The 23,962-nt window shown below is 40.2% G+C and overlaps 1 protein-coding gene across 6 annotated transcripts in view; it reads left to right on the top strand.

Annotated features, from left to right (window-relative positions):
• CNTN5 (contactin 5) overlaps positions 1–23,962 on the top strand; it is a 1,172,720-nt gene that overhangs the window by 1,066,506 nt on the left and 82,252 nt on the right. For all 6 annotated transcript variants that reach the window (XM_059721130.1, XM_059721133.1, XM_059721132.1 and 3 more), the window contains one exon: positions 6,154–6,274. In XM_059721130.1, coding sequence (XP_059577113.1) covers positions 6,154–6,274 — 121 coding nt within the window. The remainder of the gene's footprint in view (positions 1–6,153; positions 6,275–23,962) is intronic.

Genomic DNA, 23,962 nt, shown 5'->3' with positions numbered 1-23,962 from the left:
CTGTGGCAGGGGGTCAGGCTAGATGATATGTTCAGGTCCCCCCTGACCCTAGCTACTATGAAACTACTATGACACCTACTTGAGGCCCAATAAAAAATATATGCAAGGTATTGCCCATCATGGGAGCATCCAGGCAAGCATGGACATGTGGTATGTGGCAGCACAGACCCATCTGTGGCACCACACACTTCACATGCTACTTTGCAGTGCAGGGAGTATTTTTTACCCTGGGAGATCCTAGGTTAAAAAAAAATGCCAAAATAAAGCAGCGTGGCAGCAGCGTGTGCCACCCAAAACCAGTCTGGCTGGCCAGATCCACACTCTGGCCACTGGCCAGGCTTCCTGCTGCAGGAGAGCTGTGACTGCAGCTCATGGAGGCCCCCAGGACCCCAAGTAAGGATGCTGGGGCTAGCAACTGTGGTACTCAACCTGTGGTAATGTGCTGTGTGACACAGGCATTCCCCAAGGACAAACAGCAGTGGCACAATGTGTGCTGCTGCTTGTCCCCAGTGAAACACACATTTCTGCACATCTGGACATCCTCTATGTGTGTAAGCTACTGCAAGGTGACAAAGATGACATTTCTGGACAAGTCAATAAGAAAAGATCGCAGATTAAGATCTCACAATTTATACCTTCTCTGGGACTAACTTAGAAACTATATTATCTTTTAGTTACAATATAATGCTGAGAACAGAATAAGACTTTACGAGTATGAACCTACTGTGTTGTTTGAGAAAAAATAATTATTTCAAGTTCTATTATTCTAATTTTAAATAATATTTTATTATTTTGATAAGTGTATAAAGTATGTCATCGAAAAGTGTTCTAGGAATTGGTATATCAAACACAATGTGACTGTCATTTATTTGGGATTGTTTTTGCGTTTTGTGTGATTGGAAAATGAACTGATAATGACAGTAAGGGATGCTTTAAATAGAATGAGAATTTCTTATTAGAACAAGAATTTCTTGTTAGACACATCCTCAGTAACAGAGAAAAAATTGTTAGGAAGATATCCAGTCTCAACTGAATGAATAACCACATCAAAAGAATAACTGGAGTAAGCAGAGAGTCTAGAAGGAGTAGAAAAGGGCTTGATCAGCAAAGGAAGCCACGTCTTGGAGGTCAGCAAATGTAAGGATAAAGTGAGATTTTTCAAAAGTCAGGCTGAGTTAGATCCATCAAAGGACATTAAAACAAATGGTAAAGGATTCTTGCAGTCATATAAATAGAAACAGCAAGAAAGAAAGAAATGGAATTGCTATGCATTTGAGGTGCATAAATAATCTATGTATAACCCCAAAAGTAATTGATATTTTGCATTAGTTTCTAGAAAGGAAAACATTGTTGAATTTGGCAGCAAAGGAAGGCCAGCTGTAGAAATTATTTTATTGGAAAGAAAATTATAATATCCCAAGTGGAAGACAAAAACTCAGAGACCTTTGTGTGTGTAAGGCATGGGAATTCTATCCCTGAATTCAGTAAAATATATCACAAGAAATCACAGGTATAATGGAAAGATATTTAAAAAGTATATCAGGGAGGAATACTGTGTGACTGAAGATTGCTAAACATGTGTCAAGTATCCAGGTTGTAGCTGTATTGGTCTAGAGGCAAAAGGAATTAAAACTCGTGGAAGAGGTGATATATTTTATTAGACCAACTAGATATTTGCAAACAAATTATTGTGTTTATTTGCAAGCTTTCAGGCACACTGCTATGCCTGATGAAGGGTGCTGTGCCCCAAAGCTTGCAAATAAACACAATAATTTGTTTGCAAATATCTAGTTGGTCTAATAAAATATATCACCTCTTCCACAAGTTTTTATTGCTAAACATAGCACTTTTTTATTAGGCCTGTGCGAATAGGGAACTATTCAATTTGGAATCAGATCCAGCTGATTTGGATGCCAGAGGTTCGATTCAGAGATCTGAATCATTTTTCCGATTTGAATCGGCCAAATTGCTTCAAAAGATTCGGAGCCAATTCAGAGATTTGGCCATAGAGTCTAATGAGGAATCAGTGAAATATCTACAACATTGTTGTCTTTTGGCTGATTTAGATTAAATTTTCTGAAAGGGTAGCCTCTACTGATAGCATGATATGTGCCAAGTTTCAAGGACATAGGTGCATGGGTTTATGGGAAACTGCACCTCAAAGTTCTGAAAGCAAAACTCATGTTGCGTGTGTTTGTTAAGCTACAGGGGGGTAAAAACTGCAAGGATTGTAGCCCATACTGAGGCTACAAATCCTGCTAAGTTTTAAGGAGGTAGGTGCAGGGGTTTGGGGGAAACTGTACCACAAGCTGCAGACAAGCAAAACTCGTGACATGGGTGACACTGTGTGTTTTAAGGTGCAGCAGGGTGAAAGCTGCAGGCCTATTAGCCCCTGCTAAGGCCACAAAGCCTGCCAGCTGTCAAGGAGATAGGTGATGGGGTTTCTGGGTTCTGGGGCCCTGCACCCCTAGCTGCTGATAGGCAACACTTGTGACATAGGTGCTTGTACAACTAACTGTCTCTGTCCTGGGCCAGAAGCTCTGTATTGATTCCTTCCTCTCCTTAGTCTGTGGTTTTGTAGGTGTTAATCCTTGCTCGTTAACTCATTATCTAGTAGCTACTAGCTACTGTGTATTGAGCTGGTCTGCGAGTGAATCATGATTGATTGGTAACACAGTAGCTTAGCAGCCAGGCCTGCAGTAGTTTCTCCCCCATCCCTTCTCCCCCCCCCGCCCCCACATGCCCCAAGACAGACACTGTTGCACAAGCATCCATGACACAAGTTTTGCCTGTCAGCAACTAGGAGCGCAGGGCCCCAGAACCCAGAAACCCCTGCAGTTATCTGCTTGACAGCTGGCAGGCTTAGTGGCCTCAGCAGGGGTAGCAGGCCTGCAGCTTTCATGCTGCTACGCCTTAACACACATAGTGTCACCCATGTCACAAGTTTTGCTTGTCTGCAGCTTGAGATGCAGTTTCCCCCAAACCCCTGCACCCATCTCTTTGAAACTTGGCAGGCTTTGTGGCCTCAGCAGGGGCTACCATCCCTGCAGTTTTTACCACCTGTGCCTTAACACACACACAGTGTCACCTATGTCATGAACTTTGCTTATCAGCAGTTTGAGGTGTAGTTTCCCATAAACCCATGCACCTATCTCCTTGAAACTTGGCAGACTGTGGCCTCTGTAATAGCTACCATCCCTGCAATTTTCAACCCACTGTGGCTTAACACACACACTTGACATGAGTTTTGCTTTCAGGACTTGGAGGTGCAGTTTCCCATAAACCCCTGCACCTATTACCTTGAAGTTTGGCATAAGTCATGGTCTCAGCAGATGCTACCATCCCTACAAGTTTTGTTTGAATCAGCCAGAAGACAACAAAATTATAGATATTTCATTGATTCCCGATTATACCCTATGGCCAAATCACCGAATCTTTTCCGAATCTTTTCCAAATTGATTCGGAAGCTCTGAATCAATTCAGAAATCCTAAAGCTTCCAGAGGTTTGATCTGGATTCATAGATTCAGCCTCCAAATCATCTCTGAATTTGAATCGTGATCCGAAGCTTTGCACAGCCCTGTTATTTATCAGCAGAGTAAAAAAAATCTTGGGCAGCTACAGAGTTAGATTTATTTTACTGGACTATAGTAAAGCATTTGATAGAATACTACAGTAAAATTATTAGTTTAGCTGAAAGAGATGGAGCTTAGTGCAAGAGCTGTAACCAGAGAACGAAACTCATGAAAAGAAAGGTGACAGTGGGCAATGTTGAAAGGGGAAGTATCTGCCCAAAAGGAGGTTACTAGATTAATTTGAGGACCAAACTTATTTAATATTTGCATTAATGCCGTGGAACAAAAAGTAGAAGCTCATTAATAAAATTGGCAGTTCATTTTAGAAGAGGGGGCTATAAAGGGTTTGGCTCACTTAGCCCAACAAAATGAAAGCCAGGAGGAGTAGTATTCTTTTTTGTGGGCATGTCTTTCTACACATTCATTAATGCACCCTAATTACTGCACATTAAGTTTAGTACTTGCATAACCAAGTACTAAATCAATGTGCAGTAACTTGCGCTACTGAATAGTAGTGCTAGTGCACAACTTTTTAGTGATGCTAGCTGCACAGTAGGGCTGTGCAAAATTTTACCGGCTATTTTGAATTGTTTCAAGCTCAAAGCAGTGAAATCAAAATTAAATGAAGGGGTTTGAAACAGCCTCAAAATGAGGGCAGTCAAAACATTTCAAAGGTTTCAAAATGTTTCGAGTTTCAAACCTGAAGCTGGACTTGCCTGCAGGAAAATAGAAAGTAAGGACAGATATTCACTTGTAATTACACGTGCAGTTACTGTGCCTGAATAAACTGTGGAGCTGATTGCAATAAGCAATTAACTCCAGAGCCATAACAGTTTACTCAGGCACGGCATATAGAGCCCAGGTGGAACAGCCCGAGCTGGCAGGGGGCCCCAGGGTTCTCCCTGCCAGCCCAGGGCTTCTCCCCCCAGCTCAGTGTGCTGCAGAGGGACTTGCTAAGGCACGATGGAGCTTCATTGTGAGGCTAGCTGGCTGCTGCACATTAAAAACTCCACAGCAAGGTAGCACTTGTAATTAAAAATACTACCCTGCTGCAGAATGTATTAATTTCCTGCACCTTAATGGAGGCACATATGTAGATGCTGACACATTTACTGCAGAGCTAAATAGTCAGTTCCGCAATAAATGTCTCATGTAGACCCGCCCTATAAGTACATCAGAAGGTAGGCACCAGAGATGCTGGAGCCCACCAGAGATGGGCTGCAATCCATCCCCGACTCCAGAGCAGGCTGAAGAAACCCCAGAATGGACCTTCCCCCCTTGCCTTCTCCCTCTCCCATTCTGAGAGAGAGCACAGGAGTTTGGAGAGAGGGGTGGGATTAGGGGTAGGGTTAGGTGAGCACCTGTTGGATCAGGAGGGTGGATCTAACTCATGGCTCTTTCTGTGAAGTGCCATGAGTTAGACTGGGGAGTTGCACATCTGTCACTGCCCTCAATCAGTTTATGGAAGAGATTATATGGTATGATTACTTGTAATAGATAGGGAGGGACTAGATTCTATGCCCCTGTAGATATTTTCCAGTCCTAGGTTGAGAACATAGTTTTCTTGTAGTCTTGTAGGGTGGGTTTTCTTGTAGTCCATAGATTCTGTATTAACCACAAGAGCTTTTTTATATCCTCAAGAAGTAAACCTCTATGAATATCTTAGCAACCCAAGAGTTTTCATGCCCTTGACAATAAATCAACAAGAGTGACTTCTTCTGGTAACCAATGACAAGAAATAAAGGAAAATAAAATAAAAATACCAAAGCAAATAATTTGGGGACATGATATACTGAAAGCATTAAAACAAGATGTGATTCAGAAGGAAGGCATAAATAGCAATATAAACCTCTTCATATTTTCTGTATTAATGCTGAAAAAAACAGTGTGTTAGCATCACACATAATATAGCAAATTAATTCTAAGAAGTACAGTAAATTTAGGAGAGTTAATTTGTCAAGTTCAGCTGCTTTAAATATAACAGCGAGGGAAACAGAAATGCACTTGCAGTCTATCTTGGTTTACCATGCTGTTTAAAAACTATTCTATATGGCCATCTTGAGAAAAACCTAATGGAAATATAGCAAAAGCTCTGTCCAAAATGCAGCTGATTGTACTGCACTGCAGCTAATGCCACTGCTACGACCAAAGGGAGTTGGAGGTCTTCCCAGAACAGGATTCTTTCCCTTTTCACTCCATTCATAATCCTTTATCTCCTAAAGCAGGACAAATTATTTTTGTTTTACTTAATAAATTAGCTTCTTATTGCCCATTTGGAAGACTTTTCTTTGTGCATGCAAGTGTGTGTATAAATACTTCTTAAATAAAATCAATGTTTTCTTCTTGGTTAGTTACTGAATGTTTAAAAAAACATGAAATTCTGACTTCTAATCCCTCATACAAAATTGCTTAAAAAGCAGTCCTTGCTTTTAAAGGGAGATATTAGTATGCTTGCTTTTTGTAATGTAAGTTGTAAAACCTGCATTGGTGACTTTGCCACACTGAACAAAGCACCCTCACAAAACACCTTGAACAGGCAGATTTGCAACATTTTAAACTGGCACTTCATCCCTCTTTCAGCAAGCATCCTCTGCAGATTTAATGATCAGGAACATCCTTCTGATGCATGCTGGGAGATATGGCTGCAGGGTACAGACCACAGCAGACAGTGTGTCAGATGAGGCAGAACTTCTTGTTAGGGGTGAGTATGCTAATAGCAAAGTCTGAAGACATGATCACCATAAATTATCATACAAAGGAATTTAAATGCATGGACTTTGAGCACATCAGTACTGTGCATTATACTATACAGATTTTACAATATAGATGTCATTTTTGCTTGACCTTTTTGTCTTTGACAAAGCTATATGGTAAACAAGTCTGCAAAGTACACATGGCTAACAGCGGCAATCCTTAAATGGACCCTCAGTTTCTAAGAGTTAACAGCATAAAAAGCATAGAATTTTGACAATTTTAATTAAGACTTAAATATCTAAGTGAGATAGATGAAATGGGCTTTTTGGTTCATTTTTTTCCTTTATTATTATAAATTGTTTCTCACTTTCTCTGAGGCTCAAGGGTTTGAGACTATAAACTGTGCTTCTGATGCAGGGGACTGCTCTATTTTTAGTAAAATTAAAGGTCTAAGTATTTGTCAGAGAGTAGTTTATAATCTGAACTTTTTTCTGGCTAAATAATGACCAACTCTGGCAATTTGTTAGTAGCCTGCAGCCACACTGAAGGCTCAATCCTGGCAGTTTCTGAATACTACCAGAGAGGTGCAGACTGCCATCAGTTCCCATGGAGGCCAGTTGTTAGTTAGAGCTCTCAGCACCCCACAGGAAGGGTCCTCTGTGCTTTGCAGGATTAGCCAGGCCTCCAGTTAGCATAAAATAAAGAACTGGTCACATGTTTTGCACAGCTGTAGGTCCCATCCTGCTATGTATCCATCTGTCTTCATCAATTTGTTATGGGACTTTTGTGGTCTGTGGTACCCTACATATTTACATTTAAAATGAAGGATGCTGCATTATAACATTCCTAATGCCTCATTTATGTAAGTCCATACGTTATATAGCATACAGTGTTTTAAAATAGAATAAATTATATTATTGACATATGAGAAACTCCAAATAGGATACTAACTCTAGAGATTATAATATTTTTTTAATGCTTTTAGCTTATTCTGCTACTTCTTTGCATTTGATTTTCACTCTGTCAATCATTTGAACAGAGAAACCATGAATCTAAGGAGAGAAATTGCATTTGGTGGAAAGTATTTTATTAAAGTTTCCATGTGAAGGACCATAGCACTTTTATTAACCTATGGCATTCTATAAATGTCATTTCACTTATTAAGTGTCAAAAATCTCTCAACCTACTGGTGTCTGGTATCCCACTGTCTTTCTTCTAAATTATGCAAATGTGACTCCCTCCCCCCCCCCCTTCCATAACCTCTTATGGTCAAGTAATTATTTCTTGTTCCGCTGGGTTTATTTTTATTTATATGAATTTACTGTGTTTTGTTACAGAAAGAAAATCTCAGAATAGGAGTTTTGAATGTACGAGTAACAAAGGCTTTGTTTGGGACATTAAAAACAGTAGATTCAGGTGTCCCTTTAACACGCCACTTAGTGACAGCTTTATAACATAATTCAAATTCAAATATGTCATGCTTATGTTCCATATTCTTGGTGCATGGTAAATTAAAGAATGGAGCAACATTTCAGTTTCACAACTAGTGTGTATTGTGTGACTACAGTTTTTGTACTGATATAAACCTCTGGTCTTATTACACAATATGATCTTGTTAGTTTGATCAAGAAATTAATTTCTTATTAGATATTTTTAACACTTATGAAGTGGGATGGATTAGATTCTTCACCTCAGCATTGTTTTTGCTAAATGAAGGCTATTTTTTCTTTATTTTTGTCTTTCAGTAAACATTTCAAGCAGCTTCCAATGTAGTCATGGCTAGCTGTTCCTGTTGGTAAACCTCAGCAAAATTCATGCAGAATAGTAAAAAGAATGCAAATATTTGTTTTCCCTTATTTTGCTAAAATTATTTTACTTCCATCTTTAGGTACCTCTCCTTTTTTCCCACTACATCTCTCAGCTTACATAGGCACTTGGTGCTTTACCACTGGATAACTGTCCAATAGTCCCAGATTGCAGTGTCACTGCAGATGTTCAATGTCTCAGGTTCAATGTCCTTGGGTATGCTGGAAACTCATTCAGCACAAGAGATCAGCAGCACAGGGTGACTCTGAATCCACTTAAAGGAAGAAGGAATTGCCATGTGTTTAGGAAATTTGCTACCAATGTGCAGTGATGATAGAGAAAGCCAATTTACCATTTACTGCTATTTACTTGTTAGTATAGCTTTTGGGTAGAACATCTTCTCTGTGCCATCTTCTGTCATCTATGTTTTTAATGATTTATTATGAAACCTGTCTGATATTTTTGACATATCTGACTGGGAATACGTAAGATCTTCTTTACTCACTGTCACATCCATCTCCTTCACAGTAAGAATTTGCACAAAAAGTTGAACAAAAATCATTTAACATCTTCCTTTTACATATTCACAATTATCACAGTTTGTGCAAATGGATCATATCATACTATCTTATGTTAAATTATGGTATTAACATTAAGCTCAAAGAAATTTTTTGTCACTTCGTAATAAGAGTTTTAGAAGACAACTGCACTTAATCCTGGCCTGTCAGGTGGAACAACAGCAACACAAATCTTTACAAGTCCAGTGTTGGACCTGTTCTTGATACTGATCCAGGAACAATTTTCCCTTTCCTAATGCCATCCTGGATTACCAACCTTTATTTTATTTGCATGTCTTGAGCTTTCTGTGAATTATAACTAGCAACAGAGCAAAAAGAAGAATTTTTCAGCTTGGCTGGTTTTGTGACTATAATTGGCACCACTTTTGTACTCATGCTGTCTCTGTACTAATTTTTCACAAAGAAGTGATTACAAAAACAGAAGGCTCTAATGCAGGATAAATATGCATGTCATGTTCTGACACTAATGATGTGATCACAAATGCGGTTACCATATACCCACATACCAGCCAGGAAGCTTAGTCTCCGCAGATGTCTCAGCTGATCCTGTAGCCAACGATGTGTCAGGTTTCCTCAAGACAAAGCCTGCTTGGTAAGTTAATTTGTTTTTAAAGACTGTCTTCCAAAAAAAGGTTTTATTGTGTTTTTATTTTCCCATTATGCTGTGGAAATTCTGAAACAGTCTATGCATTCATTTTTCTTGTAACAGTGGATATCTTCATGATCTGGTATTTCCATCATCTTCAGTCTAAGGAATGTTAAACCGCCAGATAGATCTGTCATGGAAAGAACAGACATTGTAATGAAAATACTTTTATTACCTTAGTACTACAGATCAACATTGGTTTCACCAGACACATTTGGCTAAGGTAAATAGTATCATTTGTTTGCTGTCAAGTACTTCCCTAATACAGTAAATCGCCTTACAAGAGGAGGATTTAAAACAAAAAAACCAATAACAGCCACATAATTAAACATAGCTCATTTTTGCCAAGAAGAGATGAGCATGCTCTTGAAACATTATAATCCAATTTCTAATGAACTCAAAAGTAATCCTGACCTTGACTTCAGTAAGAGAGTTCATATGGGCCTCTTCTTGGAGGCGTGTAGGTTGTAGCTGTGTTGGTCTAAGGACATAGGCAGACAAGGTTCCTTGGGTGAATCTGATATCTTTTATTAGACCAACCCAAATAGTTGGAAAATTATTATTAAGCAAACTTTCGGGTTCAAAAACCCTTCGTCAGGCTAAGGAAGTTTCAGCAGTAGGTGTGTGCTCTTCCTGGATGGAATGAAAAGTAAAGAAGCCAGCAGCTGGGCTGGACTGCATACAAAACAGGTAGTCAGTGAAAATGTAGATTGAAGAGTCAATGGGTAAGAGACAGGCTGGCGGGGGGGAGAAGGGAGAGAAGGGGGATGAAAGTGGAGAAGTGCACAGAACCAGCAATCACCCTAAACACACCAAAAAAGCTGTGATATACAGCCAAGCCGTCAGATACCACCAAATTTGCACTGAGGAGAACACCCAGAATTGCCACCTTACCAATTTTAAAAAGGCTTTCACCCAACAAGGACACTCCTCCAGAGAGACAGATCACACGTCTGAAAGAGCCACCCAGATACCACATGAAGAACTGCTGCAGTACTGAACCCCCCCCCCCCCCCCCCCCCACAAATCGCACACCGCTGGTTATGACATATCACCCCTCCCTTTAACCTGTACGGAAAATCTTCAAACAATTGCAACTCATATTAGAAAGAGACCCTATTCTTAAAAAGATCTTCCCAGAGCCACCCATCCTAGCCTTCAAACAAGCACCGAACCTCGCCAACCTCATCACCAGAAGCAAACTTCCTCAGGCCCAGAACACACCAAAAGGATCCAGACCGTGCCAGGACAAGAAACGCAAAACCTGCCAACATATTTCCACCACCCCCACTATTACTACACCCCACAACAGAGCCATCAGCATCCCTGGATCTTACAGCTACACCTCCAGAAATGTAATATACCTCATCCAATGCACCAAATGCCCTGATGGAAAATATGTAGGAGAGACCGAACAACAACTGCGCACCAGAATGAACGCACACCGGAAATCTATCAAAGACAGAAATACCCAATTACCGGTGGGGGCACATTTCTCACAAGAAAACCACTCTCTCTCCAACCTCTCAGTCCTGATTCTCAAAGGAAACTTACACAACACTTCCCAGAGATCAGCCTATGAACTCCACAACCTCCTGGATACTAAAAATCATGGACTAAATATAGACATTGGATTTATGACACATTATAACCTGCCTGACATCTGACTCCCCAGGTACCTTTCCATTTTCATACCCCTTCTCCCCCTCCCCCCCCCCCAGCCTGTCTTTCACCTATTGCCTCCTCAATCTACATTTTCACTGACTACCTGTCCTGTATGCAGACCAGCCCAGCCTCTGGCTTCTTTACTTTTCATTCCATCCAGGAAGAGCACACACCAACTGCTGAAACTTCCTTAGCCTGATGAAGGGTTTTTGAACCTGAAAGCTTGCTTAATAATAATTTTCCAACTATTTGGGTTGGTCTAATAAAAGATACCAGATTCACCCAAGGAACCTTGTCTGCCTATCTTCTTCTTGGATACATCTACACATGTGATTAATGTGCTTGAATAAACTCTGGCGCTTATTGCTCCAGAGCTTTTTTCTCCTGGGCGCACTGTTTGAATGTGTACCTGGGAGCCCAAAACTCTGGAGTATATTGATTGCACACAAGTTAGAGCAGACCAGGCTAACAGGAGACCCTTGGGGGGGGCAGCCTGCCAACCCAGGGCTGCTCCACAGGGCTTCACATGTTACAGAGCAGCTGGCTGGGGCACAAGGGTTCTTCAGCACAGGGGCTGCCTGCCAGCACCCAGGGCAGCATCTACATGTGTGCTACTGCACATGAAAAAAACTTTGCAGCAGGTTAGGTTAGTATTTACAAGTCCTAACGTGCTGTGGAGTTAATTAATTTCATGCACCATAATAGGGGCACACGTGTAGATGCCGAGATATTTACTGCACAGTTACATGGTCAACTGTACAGTAAATGTCTCGTATTTACATGCCCCTTGTAAACAATATATTCTTCTGCTCCCTTTTCTGCAATTTTAGAATACCTACTTACAGAAGGCATAATGCTGTTCCACTGTGCAAAGCAGAGAGAACATTTTTGGGGTCACATACAAGATAAACTATCATCTGTACTGTGCCTCATCAAATGTACTGAACTTCCCACCTTTTAATATTTTAATATTGATGTCATTCATGAAAACTATTATTAATCACAGAACATTATGGCAAACTGCTAGTTTTCTTTGAATTATTATTCTTCAAGAGACTTTTAGTTCAGGTTATGAGTTTTTTGCTGTTGACACAAGAAGTAAAATGATTATTAGTAAAATTTACTCAAAACATAATGAGAGTTACCAGATATATTCTATCACCTGAGCCCTATCTGAACATTCAAGCTCAGGTATTTGTCTTGTTAGACTTGGTTACATTATGTTATACCCAAGCCGATAAGTTGCATCTATCACCCAGCACTAACTACCTGCTGTAGGCTTCATTACAGACCACATCTTAATAATTCATCCATCAGTCAGTACATCTGTTACAAATTATCAAACCTACTTTCAGATTGTTCTGTTTTAATGGTCCACACAGACTATAGCTTTCTTCCTCTTTGTCCAAGTCAGTCAGGTGGTATCTTCTATATTGTCCCAACAAGGTCACTGTCAAAGTGTAGCAGGTATACTTTTTCACTATATGGAATTTAAATAGCACATTGTGGGCACATCTACACATGCAATTATGGCATCTGAATAAACTGCAGAGCTAAAACTCCAGTGTTAATTGCTCCTGGGCTTACCATTTGAACATGCACCCAGAAGCAATTAATTCCAGAGCAATAAGCTCTGCAGTTTATTCAGGCACAACATGTGGAGCCCGGCCAGACCAGTCCTGGCTGGCAGTTGGCCCCAGGGGTCAGCCTGCCAACCTGGGGTTGCTCCACCTGGCTCAGTGTGCTGGAGAGGGGCTGGCTGGGACACAAGGGAACTTCAGTGTGGGGCTAGCTGGTAGGCATGCCCTTAACCATAGCACACTCATACCCTAGCCAGCAGGCAGCATCTACACATGTGCTGCTGCAGAGATTTTTACCCCACTGCAAAATAGTACTTGTATTTACAAGTACAGTCCTGTTACAGAGTATATTAGTTTACTTTAGCCTCATAGGGTCACACATGTAGACACCGAGATGTTTACTCTGCAGCTAATTATTCAACTGTGCAGTAAACATCCTGTGCAGTTTTGCCCTCTATAACTTTGTTATGGAAGATATTATGCCTTAGATTGCAAATGATACAATTTTATAACAAATTATAAGATGACTAGCAGTTTGCAAGGAAATCACAATGACCTATTTAAGACAATTTGTAGATGGATAATATTTGAAGAACTAATTTTAAAATGTCCTGGAGTTTCTGTCTCTCGTATCACAAAGAAGTGTGTAAGATTAATCTGTGCTTATCTTTCCATTGTATTGATCAATGTATCACTCAAAAGAAATTACTTAAGTGCTTCTGACAGTTGTATTATATTTTTTAAGGAGCAACTTTGAAAGAAAAAATATCGTATTCTTGAAAGAGCCACTTTAGCATGCTGTCTTGAACAGTCCTCTGGTCTTTGAGATTTCACTGAAATAATTTAATTTTGTTATCTCCAGTGGAAGTTAATGATGTAAATTCTGGAATTTACCTAGTTTCTGATACTAAGAGCTTTCTGACTATATTTTGTCAACCACTGAAATATGGTTCTCCATTTTAGCAGTGTATGATGCTCAAACTCTTTGTTGTTGTTGTTGTTACAGATGTGGATAGACAATGTTCGTTTCCCATGAAGCAAAAAAAGAAATTGATGTTCATCATCCCCCTGGAGTTTCTGGACTATGTTATACATGTTGTGGGGAACCTATTAGCATATATAAGTTAATTAAAAATACATTCAACCATATGATTAGTAGTAGTAGAGTCATGACAGAAAGATCATATTGTAAAAAGATGGGAAGTGTTTGTATCTACCCAAATAAAAAAAAAATCAGGTTTCTTCTCAATGAATAGTATGCACTGTATGACCATTTACAAAAAGCTAAATCAATTGCAGTTTGCATGCCTACCATAAATAAAATGAGCTTAAAGATCAAAAAGCATATTGAGAGCTGTAAGACCTTAAACAAAAGTATAAAGAAGGATTTTGTAAAGTAAAAGGGTGAAGGCCTTTGTGACTACAAAATGCAGTTTTAAAAGTACACATTTTGTGGTCTAAATATGTTTTAAAAAGAAGTTAAAGCTGTTAATCTTGCAAAATGATAAAAGTACCAAGCTAAGCAAGAAATCTACTCTCATAATACGTTTGTGAAGAAGCAATGGTGTGTGTTTCCTCTGAACTTCAATGACCTAGAGAGACTATAATGTAGGAGCTCCTAGTTAAGCTGACCATACTGCTGCTCTCAGTTGTAATGATGCCTAAAAACTTGCAGACAAGTATCTGAGTTTAAAGGCCATCACCACAATTTTATTAAATGTAACACAAACAAGTATAGCAGGTTTCTTTTGTCCCTTAAAGGTGCATTCAAACTATAACAGGGACTACTCAGACACCTCTAACTCCAATATCTCAGTCCAAATAACTGGATTTACAGTCCAAAGTTAAAACCAAACTCCCTCTCAGGGGCCTTAATCTTGCATCATGTACCTGTGCCAGGAAGTCTTTGTTAGATATCGGTCCTTGTCTACATGCCTTTGTTTCCAGTTCCTTTAGTTTAGACCCATCTGCTCTCAACTCCACATCTACATTCAAAGAAGGAAACCAAGATGACCAATTTTTCTGTCACAAAAGATTCCTGCACAGCATGCTATGATAAAGCAACTCAACCAATTAATTTTCTTCAGTACACTATAGCTTGTAGATCGCTTGCCCCTCAGCGTTCTGGAGCATCCAATGGTCAAAGTAAGATTTATTTACTTAAATCTTACTTACTATATATAATAAATCTAACTGATTTGTTCCCTTCTATTTAAGCGTTTAGATCTTGCAAAGTATATAATAATTACAAGAGAAACAAAAATCTGAGGGGAATAACACAGGGGTACACATTAATTCCAAAGTTGTCTTACACAAATTAAGCATTTATAAATTATATCTGCTTGCCATTCACAACATAATTCAATCATTACAACTGCATATACATAATCCGATATTGATTACACACACACCCTTATTTTAGGTAAGCACATTCCAATGTCATCTTGTTTTGTATCAAGCTACATATGTTCCTTCATTTCAAAATAAGCACATTCCAGTCCTATCTAGTTTTGTACAAAGCACAAGGCCTTTGTTCCATTCACTCAGTTCCCCTGAATAATGTTCAGTCCTTCCAGGTCTTCTAACGTTTAGCTTTTAACCCTTTCCAGTCATTTTAATAAAGCCAGGGCCTGAGATTACCACTGTAATAATGAGGCTATTAGAAGAAGAAGAAGGAGGAGGAGGAGGAAGAAGAAGAGGAGGAGGAAGATAATTTTCCACGTTTTAAGAGACAAGAATGACTAGTGTTATATTTTTTAAATAAAGGTACAGGTGGCTCCTTTCAGGGACAGATACAGGCCATGATGCCTAAATGGATGGAGATAACTTTCAAAAGCTGTAAGTAAGGTACCTAACCCCTGAGTATTCAGGAAATGTACCGAACACTGAGGGTGCCATCAGTGTTACCTTTTGGGTAGCTCTTGGAGGCTCCTTACTTATTGTATGGGATTTTTGTTATTCCATTCTACATACACACCATCAGAGTGTATGCTCTGAGGTTCAGTTTGGTGTTGTGCTCATCTTCAGTGCTGAGTTGGAACATACCCCAAGTGTTCAGTATGGAACCCATTTATATCAACATGGCAAAAAGGAAAAAAGAAAAAACAGCTCATCACCATCACCACCACCACCACCAATTTACAACAATAGGAATAAGATCCAAAATTATACTGCACAAAAATAACTAACAACATTGGTTACAGTGGGTTTTCTCCCAGGATAACTGGAACATGAATTTTTGAGGAAATTTTAATATATCGGCGCTTTGAAGGTTTAGTAATTAGTCATTTCTGGGTCAGAGGGAAACTGGAAGGCTAGAGACATGCTAAAATTACAAAGCAGAATAATGGTAAAATGGCCTGTAACTTAATTTGGCTTTTTCACTCCAAATTTATGCATTCTCTTCTGAATGAGCCTGGTATTTTTAAAACCAAACCAATTTTCCAAGCCAACATAAGAAAAAAAGTCTGAATCGCTGTTTTGTACCAGATTGCAGAAAAGGATATGGGGGTTACAGTGGACAATTAGCTGACTATGAGCCAACAGTGTGCTCTTGTTGCCAAGAAGGCTGATGGCATACTGGACTGCATTGGTAGGTGTGTGGCCAGCAGGTCAAGGGAAGTGATTATTCCCCTCTATTCAGTACTGGTGAGGACACATCTGGGCTAGGGACAGACATTACACATAAACCGGTTTAAGTGATCAAAAACTGGTTTAAACCTGTAACAGAACAGATGTTAAGTGCACATAAACCAATTTGAGAATGGTTGAAACTGGTTTGAGATAAACCTGGTTGAATGTAGTATCAGACTTAATTGATTTGGCTCAAATCAGTTTATGCAATGCCTGTCCCAGACCCCTTGCTGGTTTAAGATAAACCAGACTCCCCTAGCATCCCGGCAAGCTCTCTGAGCTGGGCAGGGCTTTCTGCTCCACAGCAGGGCTGGCCGTTCCCCTCTGCTCCCTGGCTGCAGCTTGGCAGTCTGCTCCCTCCCCCCATCCCAGCCCTCTGCTAAGCAAGCATTCCCCCATCCCTTGCAGACACCTCTCAGCATTAACTAGCAGACCACAGGCTGGCTACCTCCAAGCTGTGGCACACAGGACAAAGGCAGAATCAACAGATGACTGGTAATGTCCCTCTGTCTTCTCAATGGCGTGATAAACACTGAGTTAAGGATGATAAATGTTCCCTGCTGGGCTGTTGCAGGGGGGAGGGGACCCTCCCTGATTACAACATCCTGCCAGGGTCTGGCCATGCTCCTCTCAGCTCAGCACTGTGCAAGGGAAGGGAGGGCTGCTCTAGTGCCCCCCCACTGTCTATCCTGAGACACTGCAGGCATGTGCCTGCATTTCTGGGATGTCTATCTGGTTACAAAACTGAGTTAGCCTAGCCAGGTTAGACTAACTTGCAAAGATTGAATTGTTTCAGGATCAGGCTTTTTGAATGTCTCTTCCTAGCCCTGGAGTACTGTGTTCAGTTTTCCCACTTGCCCCCCTCCCCCCCCCCCCGCCATCCTTACAGACAGAATGTGGACAGCAGAGGGCAACAAAAATAGTTCAGGGGCTACAGCACATGATTTCTGAGCAGAAGCTGAAGGAACTGAGATTATTTCGTTTGAAGAAGAGAAGATTGAGAAGGGATTTAATAGCAGCCTTCAGCTACCTGAAGGGAGGTTCAGAAGAGGATGGAGCTAGACTGTTCTCAGTGCTAGCAAGTGACAGAACAAGGAGCAATGGTCTGAAGTTTCTGCAAGGGAAGTTTAGGTTAGATATTAGGAAGTATTTTCTCACTAGGAGGGTAGTAAAACACTGTAACAGATTTTGGCTGGGATCATCTAATTGGGGAAGGTCCTGCTTTGAGCACGGGGTTGGACTAGATTTCCTGAGGTCCCTTCCAACCCTAATTTTCCATGATTGCAACTTTAGCTCTGACTAAGTTATTACCTTGCTTAATATAAGAGAGTCAGGAATCCCAAACTTCTTATACATACGCTTAGCAGCACTTTTTGGCCCTGAAATAGTACTGTGTTGCAAAGGAAAGTTGGAAAGAATTGTTGCTTGCAATGAAATAGGAGATGAGATAAGATAAGTATCTATTTTGCCTCCCAGGTTTGAAATGCAAGCTAAACAAAAGCCTTGCAAGGTTTGAAACAACTCAGTTTCTCAAGTGCCCAACAGCATATCCAGATTTGGCCATCCTTCACTTATATTGATTTCAAACTTTTCTTTTTTCTGGCCTTCAGGACGGCCAAAAGCAGTCATGAAATTCTTCTTCCTATTGCCTATCTGTTCTCAAGCACCTAATCTTCAGCTTCAAAACTACAGACTCTGCCCCACCAACATCTCTCCTTTCATTTCCTCCCAACCTCTTGTTGCTTTTTTCTGATGTTCCCATTAAATATGGCACATTTTACTATTCTTGATCTGGTAAGTCATTCCTTCTGTTTTCTCCCCAAGCAGCCTTTCTCTAAATTTGTTAAAGCCTTCTCCTCCCTAGGAGTATTTACCTTGTTCTCACCCTTATTAAGCTATTGTTCAATGATTTGTTTCTTTTTGTTCTGTCCCTCTTAGACTGTACCTTTTCACAGAAAAGTGTTTGTTTGCAAAGCGCTATCTAAATGTACAGTGCTTTTTGTTGTTATTCTCTTCAATAAAGATGAGAAGGATTATATAGATCAGTCTTTATCAGAGTAAAAACTATGAGAAATTAATTTGTTATTTCATGTCATTCCTAAACAGAAAACTAGATGATGTCTAGGAATTTAAAGGAAACAGAAACAAACAATGTTACATATAATAACTACGGCACTATACTTGGTAATAGACTTTCAAAAATCACAAATTACCAATAGATGCAGGTAGCATAAATGACTACTCAAGATTATAATTCTGACAATAAAATACACAACAAATTTTCCAAATGCAAGCTTCATTGTTCTAAAATAAGTGAATATTCCTTAACTAAATATCAGGTCTTTGGAGATGCTTTCTAGAAGACATGAACATTCTTTATACTGACTGGGTTTCCATTGATTCAATAACTGTGTAATAGGACAGTCCAGCCCAAGATGCTTATCCTACAAAGATCCACTGCACTGAAGTATATTTAGGTCCAGTCATTTTCTCTGCTGAGTTTAGAGAAGTGTTTGAGCGGAGTGTACATTTTTCCCCTAAATTGGCTGTTCTCAAATAAAAAATAGTTTTAGAGATCCTGAACAATAACATAGCCCTTGGGAGAAAAGCTTATCTACATTAACCATCCAGCTGACATTATGAATGATTACAGCTGAGCATAAAATTTAATAAGATTTCCACAAAAATGAGTGACATCCTCATAGCAGTCAGGTCCTGCCTAACAGTTGTACATTTGTCATCACTGAGGCTTTTGTCCCTTATTAATCCACTTTCAAAAGTGCTTGATGTTGGAAATGGAAGTGCTTTTTAGCAGTCTTCCTACAGGTTGTGAAAGAGCACACATCTCTGAAAGCATAATGACACATTGTCATGACTATGAATACATTTAAAAGGTTTAAAAACCGAAAGAACTCTGGCAACAAATTACATGGAGACTTTAACATGCAATGTCTATATAACTACATTTCTACATATTTAATGTAAACAGAAAAATTTTATTATTGCTGTAACACAGTGGTTAGAGACTTTCTACCATTATGTGCCGTCAGTAGGGAGATAAGTTATCAGACAAGGCCTGCATTGCAACATTATCCTTTAATGTTTCTTATAATCAGAGCCAAATTTGAGTCTAGATACTGCAATATATCACCTTGGTCTCCAGCTATTTCCATTTGATTACATCATGGTTTCAATTTCTCTTTAGAGAAGTGTTTAGCTGTCATGGTTGTGAAGAAAAAAAATTAAATAATATATGATGAGTATGCAGATAGCCTGAAACAATTCCAGAAAGTGGTAGGAGACAACTGTCCTATTTGTCTTATTGTAATACAAACTCTAAAAGAAGCTGCTAAAAAATGAGGGCCCTTCCAGAAACCCCAGAATATAAGGACAGGAGAGGAAACACCAGGATGTAGAATGGCTGGTCCATAGGCCAATGGTAAGGGACTAGGGCATGGGGCTAAGTAATCTGTGTGGCAGGGTTGGAGTCCAGAAACCAAAGTCAGGGGTGCAGCATTGAAATCATAAATCAAGTTCAGAAGCCAAAATCACAGCCAAAGTCAGGATTAGAGGAGGGGCTCCAGGTGGGTTGGGGCCACAGCACAGGGGTCTGTTGTCCAGACAGGTTGCTGCTGTCTGTTCTGGGCTTATAAAGAGCTAAGCAGGATGACCCTCTTCCTTTAATGTTTGGACATCACCTTAATCCTTGATAACTTGCAGCTGGGGCCTGGGCAAGAAGGCCTAGATTCCCTATATAGATGCTGAAAGTCTAGTCTCCTCCTTCCAAGTCTACTACAAACTGGATACTGTGGAGATGAGTTTAATGTTATGAGAAAAATATGTTTATGTATCCTAGAATACAGTTCCACAGCCTTTCAGACAGATTTTATCCCCAAAATCAACATCCATCATACATTTCTACTGAATATCAAGTAATGTAGCTCAGTAGGTATAATTTTCATTTGGTGGGTGTGTCTACACATGCAAATAGTCTGGAGAATTTTAGTACTCTAAAGTCTCCCAGGCATGCATCTACAGAGGGGCATGGGAGCAGATTTGCTGCTCCTGGCAACAGACTGCTCCCACTCCCTGCAGCCCTGCACCAAGCCTCTGCAGAAGCCGGACGAACTCTAGGCTTCCCCTGGGTGCTAGACCAGGGGCTGGCAGGGAGCATGGGCACAGGAGACACCTGTCTTCTGGCAGGGGCTGGGTCATTGTTCCCTGTCCCTGGGAGCTGCCTGTTGTTGGGGCAGGCTGCACCCCAGGTAGAGACAATGTCCCCCTGTCCCAGCAGAAGGGAGCCAAGGCTGGGAGATCCCAGCCCAAGCCCCACAGTTGCAAGCCCAGGCTGGAAGATCCTTATCTCCCAGTCTGGGTCCTGCCACCACAGAGCTCAGGCTGAGAGATAAGGATCTTCCAGCCCTTGCTTCATGATCATGATTAGGGAGCAGGGGCTGGGAACTCTCTGCTGCCAGCCCAGGGGGATATTGTACTCACTCAGGCTCCAGTGGCGGAGCCTGCCCCAGCAGCAGGCAGCTCCTGGGGACAGGGAGCAATCTCTCGCCCCCTGCTGCCTGGCTGACCAGGAGCAAATGTGTTCCCAGTCAGATGTCTACACATGCAGTACTGTGCCATAATCGAGAGTAAACTTGCTTCTTGTATTTATAGGTAGCAAATTTACTCATGATTAAAGTAAATTGCTCTGCATTATATGTCTGCACATGTAGATGGTGATGCTTACTGCACAATATTTAGCTCTAATCTCAACTAAAATACATTGTGTAAATGTGCCCACTGAGTAAATATTTGCTGCCTAAAGTTAAAAGAAAGGAACAGATTATCAAGGCATCAGAGACGTCCATTCCTGGCTTTGCCAATGATTTGTTATATGACCAGAGACAAACTATTGCCTTGTTATCTATATGTGTGTCATTGCCTTGTTATCTATATATGTGCCAGCTAGAATCCTCGCCTTATAGTAAAGCTGTGTTGCTAAATGATTGTGAAGTCCTGATAAAAAGTATTTTGTGGTAGTTCATACAAATCTTATGTTGTTAAAGCAAATAGTGGGCAAATTATAAAACCAAATTATATTAGTGTTTGGTTTGCAAAACAGCACATCTGATGAGGTGAGATTCTACATATTTTTTTAGTTGGAGGATTACATTTTCCTTTTGACCCTTCTGTCCTCTCTCTGATATTTTTCCAGGTCTGGTTATGACTGTCATAATGTATTACAGGAGACTTACAGGCTAAGGAGAGGCTAGAACCAATAAAGGATTTAGGTGCCTAAAGCAAGTACCAAAATTGTGGTCCAAAAAGCTACTCACTGGGTGTATCTACACATGCACTTTAATTCGCAGTAGCCTATTCTACTGTGCATTAAAGTGGTGCATAATACCGTAATGGTGCATAATATTCTAATGTTCAGTAGAATAGGCTACAGCACATTGTGTCACCTGAAAAGCATGTGCTTGTGCTACTGCACATTAGTGCAGCCGAATGCGCATTTATTTAGTACCTCGTATTGAAGGTACTAAATTGAATATGTATTAGGAAACGTGCATTAATGCACATGTAGATACACCCACTTACTGCCTAAACTCAGTAGGCGCTTCCCCATTGGACTTCAAATGCCTAGAATTCTGCTTCTGGGCATGCTCAGAACTGACTGGACCTGTAGGAACAACTTGATGCCTACTTCCTGTTTAACCCTGACTAGGGTCCATAAAAAGAACTTCCTCTACCTAGTTCCCTTGATGGATTTTGTCAGGTAAGCATTCTCCGAGGACATCTCATGCACACACTAATGGGCTCTCAGGTAGCAGTCACTTCCTTGTAAAATGTCCTGTTCAGCCACTGTTTATGAAAGAGACTACAGCACTCAGCCAGGAGGTAGGAAACCTGAACTCAAAACTCTCTGTCCTAGAGAGAGCCCAAAATGAGTTGGAAGTGTTTTTATTTTACCTGATGCCTATTTAATGTAAAAATCCCAACGTGCTGCCAAGAACAAGGTCCCAGCTGAGTGCCCCAAGTACTTGTATGCACAGTCCCATGCCCATTTGTTCTTTTTCTCTGGCTCTGTGTCTCGCTATTCTTCTGTATAGTAGCACAGCATGACTAGGAGGTGTGAAGTGTGCCCCAGAGCAGAAGTGGTTAGAGCACTCTTTCAGAAGGTAGGAGTTATTGGTTTCAACATCCTCAGGAGAATGAGGACATTGAACCTACATCTCCCACTTTCTAGGTGAGCTTTTTAACCACTAGGTTGTTAAAAAGTAGTCAGCCTCCTCTTCATTCAGCAGCTGTGTATTAAAAAATAATGATCAAAGGATTATTCTGTGCAGACCCTGATCTTCTTATCCTATGTTAGAAGCAAGGGTTTTTTGGGGCGTGATACCTTTTATTGGACCAACTGCATGGCTGGAATAAAGTTAGACATGCTGGATGCAGAATCTGATAAAGAGTGTCTTGCATTTGAAAGCTTATCTAACCATGCAGTTGGTCCAATAAAATATATCACCCTTGTTTCTTGCATAAATCTTGGGTTCTAACTCTAACATCACTCTAAGACTAACATATTTCAAATGAAATATTCTCAGAGTATGTCCACTATACAAAGACACTCAGGGAACCCAATGAGATGAACTCCTCATTGCTGGCTCCTAGGAAACTGTGGAAAGGGTTAGGTGGGATCTTGGTGCTGAAATGCTCAATATGGAGACATCACTTCTGGGCCTGCACAGAGGAACTCATGGCTCCTGAGGAATTGTGTGATTAAAATGTGTGACTTATTAGAACAAGAGGTTTTTTAAACCTTTTCTTTTTTATGTCCTTGTGACATGATTTTTAGCAGAATCTGCAGATTCATTTAAATTTGGCAGGGCCACACTATGGGTGTTTCTAATATGGAGTCTAATTCATGACCTCTGGGCTGCCAACCATGCACCTTAGTGCCCACACCACCCCTGCACCCCTTTTTTGAGACTATGAATTTAATGAGAATCCTAAAAAGACTCGATATTTATTGTGTATCAAGAACATCCAGATTTTTTATAATTAACTATGGTGTAAATTTAGTAAAGGCTGTTAATCCATTTTCCCTCAGAGTTTAATCCAATCTGTAACTATAAGCAATTAGGATAAAATCAGGATCTGATTTATTTAGGGGAAGTTAATCCCACATCTGACTCTTTTCCCCTTTCTGGCCATTCTTGAAGAAAGCATCTCTTTCTGGCCATTCTTGGAGAAAGAATAATTCTTAGTATGGACTGCCGGTCTGATATGGCATGGCAATTCCTGTGCTTCTATAGTTTTAAATTCCAGTAATAGTGAGGTTTGTATTAGTTGAAGAAGAGGAAGGTGTTTGATATCCATGGTTTTGGTTTCAATACATATTAATTATTATCAACACTAATTAGTCAGATTGCATATGCATATGCAAATGAAAATGGATCCTTTCTGATTGACTGGAGCTGAGGAGAGGAAAAAATATTTTTCAGTTCTCAAGAGATGAAAGGATATTTTCTTTCCTGGACTTGTAAGAAATAGCATATTTTTGGAATATTATTTTAAAATAAAGCATTCAGGCAAGCAGATGACAGAGTTTGCAGCTGGATAATATTCAAGGCTAGCTGATTCAATGGCTGAATGTGTGAAGCAGTACATACACTGTATTAAATTCTTGAGTCAATTATTATTAAAATTTACTGTTCTTCAAGATATATATTGACCTTTATTCCATGTTGGCCATTGTCAATAAATGATGTAATTCCCATCTAAAAAAAAAC

Source organism: Alligator mississippiensis, chromosome 1 (genome assembly GCF_030867095.1).
Source record: "Alligator mississippiensis isolate rAllMis1 chromosome 1, rAllMis1, whole genome shotgun sequence".
NCBI lineage: Eukaryota > Metazoa > Chordata > Crocodylia > Alligatoridae > Alligator > Alligator mississippiensis.
Note: the sequence above shows the minus strand (reverse complement) of the source record. Positions and strands in the feature narration are given on the sequence as shown.